Source organism: Psammomys obesus, unplaced genomic scaffold (assembly GCF_907164565.1).
Source record: "Psammomys obesus unplaced genomic scaffold, mPsaObe1.curated_primary_1811, whole genome shotgun sequence".
Lineage (NCBI taxonomy): Eukaryota > Metazoa > Chordata > Mammalia > Rodentia > Muridae > Psammomys > Psammomys obesus.
Window position 1 is genome coordinate 2,796,577 of NW_026596120.1, and position 10,041 is coordinate 2,806,617.

The 10,041-nt window shown below is 35.3% G+C and overlaps 1 protein-coding gene across 2 annotated transcripts in view; it reads left to right on the plus strand.

Annotated features, from left to right (window-relative positions):
* The window catches only part of Plscr5 (phospholipid scramblase family member 5), a 15,562-nt gene extending 5,851 nt beyond the window's left edge, over positions 1–9,711 (plus strand). For both annotated transcript variants that reach the window (XM_055629817.1, XM_055629818.1), the window contains exons 3-7: positions 2,900–2,942; positions 3,773–3,993; positions 5,472–5,633; positions 7,447–7,608; positions 9,673–9,711. In XM_055629817.1, coding sequence (XP_055485792.1) covers positions 2,900–2,942; positions 3,773–3,993; positions 5,472–5,633; positions 7,447–7,608; positions 9,673–9,711 — 627 coding nt within the window. The remainder of the gene's footprint in view (positions 1–2,899; positions 2,943–3,772; positions 3,994–5,471; positions 5,634–7,446; positions 7,609–9,672) is intronic.
* The last annotated feature ends 330 nt before the right edge of the window (positions 9,712–10,041 follow it).

The following is a 10,041-nucleotide window of genomic DNA, read 5'->3' on the forward strand; positions in this document are numbered from 1 at the left end:
ATGATATGATATGATATGATATGATATGATATGATATGATATGATATAAGTTATGATATGATATGTTATGAAAGTATATGATAGGATAAAACAAAAACTAACACACAGGAAATCAAACAAACAAAAAGAAAAGAGCCTAAGAAAAGGCACAAGAAACATAGACCCACTCATTGGCACACTCAGGAATCCCATAAAAACACTAAATTTGAAGCCAAAACATACACACGAAATACCTGTAGCATAAAATTTTTTAAATTACATGTGCATATATTTATATATACATGTTAATTTTATATTAAGGTATATTTTTAAAGGGGAAATTCTCTGACATGACATTTTCATGGAACCTCCAAACATAACATTGAGTTCGTATTCTATTAGCCATCTAGTTTTGTGCATTGTGATAAATATGGATCTATCTGCATTTTTCTACATGTAGACATCCAGTTAGACCAGCACCATTTGTTGAAGATGCTGTCTTTTTTCCATTGTATGGTTTTGGCTTCTTTGTCAAAAATCAAGTATTCGTAGGTGTGTGGGTTTATTTCTCAGTCTTCTATTCGATTCCATTGGTCCACCATTCTGTGTCTATGTGAGTACCATGCAGGTTTTTTGTTTTGTTTTGTTTTGTTTTGTTTTTAACTATTGCTCTGTAGTGCAGCTAGGGATGGAGATACCTCCAGATGATCTGTTGTTATACAGGATGGCTTTGGAAATTTTGTTTTGTTTTGTTTTTGTTTTTTCATATGAAGTTGAGAATTGTTCTTGCAAGGTCTGTAAAGAATTGTGTTGGGTATTTTGATGGGAATTGCATTGAATCTGTAGATTGCTTTTGGCAGGATGGACATTTTCACTATGTTAATCCTGCCAAGCCATGAGCATGGGAGATCTTTTCATCTTCTGATATCTTCTTCAATTTCTTTCTCCAGAGACTTGATGTTCTTTTTAAACAGGTCTTTGACTTGCTTGGTTAGAGTCACCCCAGGGTACTTTATGTTATTAGTGGCCATTGTGAAGGGTGTACTTTTCCTAATTTCTTTCTCAGGCCTTCTGTCTTTCGTATACAAGAGGGCTACTGATTTTTTTCGAGTTAATTTTGTATCCAGACACTTTGCTGAAGGTGTTTATCAGCTGAAGGAGTCTCTTCTGCATTTGTTCCCATCTGCTTCAGGACAGAGTATCTCTGATGATGACTGAGTCAAGAGCTGATCTGAGTATAGCAGAGTGTCATTATTAGTCGTTTTATTGCTATGCTTTTATTTGTTTAAGAACAGTAGTATTTGGTTTTACTGTGTGTCCTTGAGCTATATAGCCTCAGGTACTTGGTCACCTAAGATGTTGGGTACTTATCTGAAACTCAGACACCTTAAGACCGACCTTAGTGCATTATCTCTAACTTGATTCTCTCTGAAGTCTCTTTTTTCTTCTTTGCCCACAACTATCAATTTTCTTCAAGAAAACAGAACCAATGTGATACAATCAACAATTACTCCACTTACAGATGCTTTGTAGTTATTGTTAATATGATTTGAGACTATTTCAAGTTATAAATGACTTCTGTAAGACAATAAGAGGATATTTTTGTTCTACCTCATCTCAGGATATTCAACGACAATAAAAGAAAAAAAAAAGACAGCCTCAAATTTACTGCAGTTGTAGATTTACAATCAATACCATAGTTTACAAAAAATTGCCTTGGCTTAAAGGCTCCTGCAGAATTTACATATGTGATTAGAGAATATAGTGAAAGCAACTTCAAGATGGGATTTAAAATGAAGCTTTAGAAATGCTGCGATTAGCAGTCCAGTCAAGCATCATGATTTGGCTTTTGTGAGTCTACTAGTGCTGAGGATTAAACTAAAAACACAGACAAACGAGAATGCTCTAAAACACATATTTCCTTTGAAAAGGTAATACATGGGCGGTAAGATGGCTCAGGCATAAAGGTCATCCATTGCCCGGTAAGATGGACTCTATCCCCAAAGTCAACATAAAGGTAGTAAAAGACAAGCAACCCCTCCAATGTGTCCTCTAACCCCTACGTGGGCACTGTGTGCAACATACATCATGAGCATGAACACAGACAATAATAGCAAATACAGCAATTCTAAACAGCAATTTGAGTTACATACTTTACTTACCTAGAGCTAATGTTATGTTGGCTCTTTGGCAGCAGAACACTTATTCGGCTTCAGCTGACTTTCTGTTGGTGCCTGAAAATTTTCTGTTATCCCCAGGCCTAAAGAAAAATAAGAATAAGAACTATTTATAAAATGTCATCTCTCAGCTCAAACAGATATTTATCTAAGAGAGCATGGTGCCAACTAACAGAGTCAGTGGGCACACAGGGACTAGAAGAAACTGGCTGCCCAGTACTCATCCTGTAGCTTCATTTCCTCAAAATGAATTTGAGGACATTTTGAAATGTCTTCTACATTGTTATTCAAATGTTATTTTTAAAATCTCAAAATAGTTTGTAGTATCACCTCTTTTCCTCATGATCACACAGCATAAACGCTGTTGCCTTTCTTGCTCTTGGCAATTGTGACTTGAAATTTTAAGGGTTCTATAAGTTATTAGTTGAACAATGAGACGAAGACAGCTCATGCATCCTATGAATGAGACATGGCCCCACAGAAGAATTACAGGGCTACTCTTTGAGACATCAATTCTTCCTTGCCGAATTTGTTCCTTAGTTAAAACATGGTACATGTTTGCTCATTGATCTACAATTTAAGCTAATTTTCTTTTTAGAGGTTTTCTTTGATTTCTGTGACTAAAGTCTTTGCCTTTAACTTTGCGAGTGTTCAAAACTGTTTAATATAAATGACAGATTTCATGTTGCATGGTAAGGACTGTGACAGAATGATTTTCACTTCTTTTGTGTCATCCTTTGCAGCTGGACCTGATAATCATCCATCAGCAGGTGGAACTTCTCGGGAGTAAGTATTCTGCAATTCTGAAAAGGCTTTAGTGTTCAGGACTTTCATTACATCTAAAATGTTATAAACAATGGCTAGAATTAGATTAAATGATAGCTTGGCCTATTTTTAAACCAAAATTAAAATTATTACTTACAAACTATATGTATAAATTCAATTCTTTAATAACAGTGACATTCAGGTGCTAATATATTTCATTTTAAAGTGACAAGCAGCAATTAATATGCCATGGATAATAATCACTGAAATTTCTTAACATTCTGATAAGGGAAAATCACAGTTGAGAGCATATTAAAATTTCGTCAATACCAATGCTATTGTTTCATTGCTTCATGATTTACTCAACAAAACATACATAATTTCAAATTGCTTGAGTGCTTTCTATTTATAAGATTCCATATTATTCTAAAATATGTCAGAATTGAAGCAATTGGCCAGCGCTACCACTGTGGATCTTAAAAGAAATTTTAGATACAGTAACAAATGCTACTTTAAATTGCTCCAGTAACTTACAGAAAAATAATAGGGTTGTTATCTGAGTAACGAATTCTTTCTTACACAATTTGTTCTTTGGTTGAAAGGTGCCCCAATGTGTTTGTTCAGAGTTTTAGAATGAAAATTAGCTAAGTTGTTAGTTTTGTTCTCAGATTTTGCTTTGACTTCTGAGGCTAAGTCATCAAAGTTTAGAGCATGGAAACAGATTTGTATGAAGCTAAGACTATCAGCTCAGTAACCCGGCAGTATCTCTATGTTCTCTTAATACTCCTTTCCTTTTGACAAGTAGTGATGCCAATCAAAGCAGTGCCTTCATACCATGTGTTTTCCGATAGTGATACTCGGCACTGAGACCTCCAACAAATATGAGATCAAAAACAGCTTGGGACAAAGAATTTACTTTGCAGTCGAAGAAAGCATCTGTTTTAACCGCAACGTGTGTTCCACCCTGCGAGCCTGCACCCTGAGGATCACAGACAACTCGGGTCGAGAGGTGATTACAGTGAGCAGGCCCCTAAGGTGTAACAGCTGCTGGTGCCCTTGCTACCTACAAGAGGTTGGTTAACACCTCTGAACAGCTTTTCTTTTCAAGATTACTCCTTTAAGTGGCATTCATCTGGAGCTATGAGACAGTCAACGTTACAGTTGTTTGATGTTATATCTTCCCTTTTAGGATAAGGAAAACATGAAGATGCGGTGAGGCACTGTTTCCATTTGTAACCCAAAGCTATGGCAGCTACTATGAGATTAAATGATAGAGGCAGCTCGTATACCCTAAAAACAAGACATAGCCTCCTGACCTGTGTATTAGCCAAGTAATTGTTATGTCTTCCACCACTACACAAATACTGTCAACACTTTTCCTACAATGTCAATGTCCAAGAGAGGCCATGACACTTAGCATTTACACCTTTAACAAATCTGTGGTATGCAAGAGAGTAACATTATTCAATTATTTTATTTTAAAACATAATTGATTGTCATTGTTAGTAGAACTGCAACAATAACTTTCATTGATGGAGACATCTACTTAATTTGATATGATGCCTCTGTGACCTAGAAGAATGTGGTTTTATTCTCCATTCTGCAATATGTATATATATATGTGTGTGTGTGTGTGTGTATGTATATATATATATAATATATATTATATATATGGGGAAGTGCTATCATATCAGTACAATGAACCCTTATCATTTCCATGACAAAAGACAAAATTTAAAAAAAAAAACACCACTTTGCATCTTAAATATATATATATATATATATATATATATATATATATAGTGCTTATTTTATATATATATATAAAATATATATATATAAAATAAAAAACAATGCTATAACAATGTATGGTCCTTTATCATTTTATTTTTCATCAATCACTGCACATATTATTTAGAGAAATGTTAATGAATTAACATGAATATACATACACACATACACATATATATATATATATATATATTCTACTATCTAAGAACACTGTAGACAAGCATACAAGATGATGAACTTAGTATAAGGTTTAAAAAAAAATGAGATAAATAGGTAGAACACTGATTTACTTCAAAAGAAGCATTTTCTATTTGCCTCCCCACATTCCAAAGTATCTTCCAAAAGGATCTTATTTGGTTTACACTCAAATGCTAAAATAATGCCTAAAACGACAAATGTGAACATTCCACAACCGATAAAAGAGGTTAAAATATGTATGTGTTGTGGCTACAGCTGAGGAGTAATTATTGAGCTTGCCCATGCTAAATGCTGTAATTTCCTCACGTTACAGGTGATGTGAAATGGCAACTGTGCCAAGGACACCAAGGCATTTAGAGAAAAGTGCTAGACACATAGGTGCAATGCATCCTTGGCATTTCCAAGACAAAATTCAAAATGTCAAAAGAGAACGCCCCTTTGCATCCTAGAAACATATATTTATAATGGCTCTTTTAATACAACAGTTATCTCTTTTAAAAATATCATGTTTAATGCATATAACTGTAGAAAATCTCATTTTGTTCCTATTTCCTCCTATAGCTAGAAATCCAAACCCCTCCTGGAACCATAGTCGGTTATGTTGCACAGAAGTGGGACCCCTTTCAACCCAAATTCACAATCCAAAATGCAAACAAAGAAGATATTTTGAAAATTGTTGGTCCTTGTGCAACCTGTGGGTGTTTTGGTGATGTGGACTTTGAGGTATGAATGACAAAGAAAGTTTTGCTTCTGTCCTGATTTCTTGCAATGTAATTCAACGTATAGAATATCAAAATAATGATGTATCCCTTAAAATCTTAAATACATTTTAAGAATTGCATATTAGTGTAATACTCTAATAAATCATACTTCCATACTTATAATAAAAGCTGTTACTCCAGAGATTTCTAAGTCCACCTTAGCAAAAATAATGCTTCGCCATTTTGTTTTTCATAGATCGCTGCACATATTATTTAAAGAAAAGTTCATAAATTAAAAATGAGAATTATAAAATTAAAATTCTTGAAATATTTGCTAAATACGCCAATAAACTACTGCATCTCCTTACCTAACAGCAAATGTCCTGTTGTTTTTCACTTAAGCCTTTGAATGTCAAGCGGTGGAGAGAGAGCAGTGTGGTTTTATATAACTAACTTTGATTGTTTAAAAATCACGGTAACCCTCTATTTGATGAGGTTGGTTCACAGGGAGTTAAAAGCACATGTAGACAGAGTAAATACGGGTATTTTGATCACCAAAGTCATCTAAGCCCTTTTCTGCTGTCCTGCTTGATGGACATTTAGCCCTGTTCAGGTCTCACTTCAGAAGCTCATTCCACTAGAGTTTCACTATATAAAGCTATGCTTCTAAGACGTGCTAAGTTGTTTTATGCAATAATGGAGTCTGGGACTGAGTATTAACATGGGCCACTGCAAACTTAGCCTGTAACAACATACACTGTCTTAAGAGATTATCCCAAACATACATCATACGCAGGGGAACATTTACTTTAAACCATCTTTTTCATTTTTTGTATGTATCCTGCCTCCATCTGTTTGCCGACCCCTGAACAAGTATATACACATTGAGAACACAGACTTTGTTAAGTGACTTATTGTAGGCCCACTATTGTGAAAAGATGTGGCAGGGATTTTTAATAACATGATTGAATTAAATTTAGAATTTAGAATTTAGGGTGTAGTATCTGTGCTATAGCTATGTCCTAAGAAAACTTCCCTACTTTCTATTTTCTATCCCCATTCAGGAAGTGAAGCTCTACGTTAAATAAGTGCCTGAATGATATGCAGGACAGTTGATAAAGTCAGATATAGATCCTTCATTCAACAAGCCTTAAGACTTCAGTGTCAGAGTCATCTTAGTCTCCTGGCTAAACACTAGGTGTAAGCGATTTATAATGCGTAGGATTGGTTAGAATGGAATGAGTTAACAAATGTCTGAGTGTAACATAAAAATGTAGTTTGACAATGTATTATGGTTAAAAGTTTTAATATTTACATAGTCAATAAATTTTTAAAGTTTATTAATTATAACCTAGAAAATAATTTAATTCACCCAAATATTTTTAATATCTGCATGCATGTAAGCACATCCTCACATACAGTATAAATATTTTCCATACACATATTTTATAATGGCAAATTCTGGTTTAAAATTTGAACACAGGTAAAGAAATTACCATGCTTAGCTAGCTAGCTACATAACTAAAAGATGTACCTGCTGCCATCTTGTGGCTGTCTGGCCTTAATTATTTACTCCATCTGCATAAAAAATGAAAAGGAAAACAAATTATAATGGTCTACAAACTGTGGCAGTCTGAAGGTCTTGACTACTGTGGAGATAGAGAGCCACACCTGTGCCCAAACACAGGCTCAAACAGCAGAGAACTGCCATTTGGGGGTGGTGAATAATAATACAGCAGCTCAAAATCCTCATGAAAGAAACATACTGAGAAATGTCAACCATCTCTTCTTACCTGCAAATTTCACACCTCATTTTTTTTTACCCCCTTGCAAAGGTGAAAACTGTTGATGAAAAGCTTACTATAGGGAAGATTTCCAAGTACTGGTCTGGATTTGTCAATGATGTGTTCACAAATGCCGACAACTTTGGAATCCATGTTCCTGCAGACCTGGATGTGACTCTCAAAGCAGCAATGATTGGTGCTTGCTTTCTCTTTGTAAGTTTGGTGTAAGCTGCGTGGGTGAGTCTTTGTCCTTATGAGCCAGACTGTAGAGAGTTAATCCTCCTCCACACAGTCTTGACCTGCAGAGCATGCTTTATACATGGAAGGCAGTTTAAGACAGGATCATCATCCTTTAGAAATCAGAAGTTAGAGGCTTATGCTTCATTCAGTTGGTTAACACAGGAGTCAGGTAACACTTCGCCGAAATGCTTGACTAGCTCCTGCCTGAGGTCTTTCTTATGAACATTTTGAACTCACAGAAACCTGTGGGTTTGTTTTGTTTTAATAAACCAACATCTTTCCTCTTCCTTTTGTAGTTATTCAGAATTTCAGATCTCAAATCTAATGATTACTTCAATTGTTAACTCTGCAATTTGCCAGAAAAAAAAACAACTCCACCATTTTAGGCCAAATTTAAAGCAAGCATTTATTAATTATTAAATACTGACCAAGAGATGGCGTTTGGTCAGTACCGTCCCCTGGAATTTCTCTGCTGGAATAGCCTGGCGCCACGGCCTTGCAGACTTTTAAGGACAGTGCTTTCCCATGAGGGTTTGTTATTTTCCAAGAACTACAATTCCCAGCATTTCAGGAAGTTACCTGGCTCCTGGGCAGGTGGGGCTTATAGGTTAAATTTTGCATTTCACAATCCATGCTGCTGTTGGGTAACATTGGCCCCATTTATTGTGTTTCTGCTAAAGACACTTAAAAAACACATTAAGACTAACTCCATAGTTTTATCTTTGATGGACACAGAGAAGTATAATATATGTAAATAGAAAAAGAGAGAGACAGATGTATAACAGAATTATTACTTCAAAACCTTTTGAGAAATCGTAACTACTTATTTCCTATAATTAGTAGTCGGTCCCTATTTTTATCTATAAATCACTGTAGGTCCAGTTAATTTTGCCTGTCATAAATTTGGCAATTATTTTTTATTTTCCCCATTCTCCTTCATTCATAGTTCTTCATCACTTCCTGTTTATTCTTCCCATTTTTGGTCATCCCACACTTCAGCATTAACCTTCAACACACACACACACACACACACACACACAAACACACACACACAACACACACACACACACACACACACATAGAAAAACACATTCCCATGCAAACACATGTTCACATACCCTTTCTCTTGGGTGTTCATTAGATCTTTCTGATCAAGTTATTTACTTAATTTTCATATTAAAAACAGTTCATCTGTGATCATCTCTATTAGCCTATTTTTGCTGACAGACTGATGCCAAAATAGTACTGGTAAACAATAGGTGTTTTCTGGATCTTAAACTTTACTGATTTTTCTTTTTGATCCTTTTCAGAAGCCTTTTAAATATCGTGCTTTGACAAGTGTGTTTTCCATCCTTGGCTCCCATTCTTTGAGAGATTAATGTCATCTAGGCAGGTTGCTTAGATCCCGTTCAATATGCAGTACGTAGCACAATCTCTGCATGGCATGCAGGCTTGTAGAACCTCAGCTCTCACCTGGGTGCACCAAGCCAGCGCTTACGCATGGGTTGAATGGGTCCTCTGTGCTCAATGATCTCTGCTTTAGAGGGTGCTCCCGTCATACGAACAGGTAACTTTTAAACTCCAGCAATTATGTGAGACACATGTCTAACTGACAATAGAAACAGCTCCCACCCACTTCCTGTGAAATCACAACCTTGTGGAACCATTGCAGTTATGTCAATAGATGTTTTGAGATAGTTTCTCAAATGTAACTCTAAGGTAAATTACAAACATTTCAAAGGGGGCACCTGTTATAACCTCTTCCTCTGCCTTGTAATTTACAGTCTTGATCTTGCCAAAATTTCGATTGGTGATAGTGGGATTACTTAGATAAGGTGATCACATGCCAAAAATTCAACATGTGAGAATCATGAACCTTAAAACATTATCATTTTTATTCTTCCAATAAATCATGCATTGCTGAAACACCACTGGGAACATCATTGCTTCACATCATCAAAGCTGGCATGTCAAGCTCTTGATTCTAATTGTTGCTTCTTTTATAAATTCATTCATATTCAGTTTATTTATTTGTAGGATATTATGTTCTTTGAACATTCACTTGCCGGATTATAACAAGCATGATGACGGACACAATAAAATATGCAGAACACATTTCTGTAAGTAAAAGGCAAGCTTAAATGATCTCCTTCCTTTGAAGATGTCTATGTTTGACACTATCTAATTCTTTTTCATTTTCTTCTAGATGTCCCTTGGGCTCTGAATTTCATTTCTGAATGGCTTGAGTATTTGATTTTTTTATAACTAAACGTTAATTATTATTATATTTATTAAAACACAGTCTAATGAGACAATTACCTGGTTGTGAATGCATGATGGTTAAATACGCAATTACTAGTGTGAATATAAGGTTACTTTGAGAGATTACCATTCTTTTTTTATCCT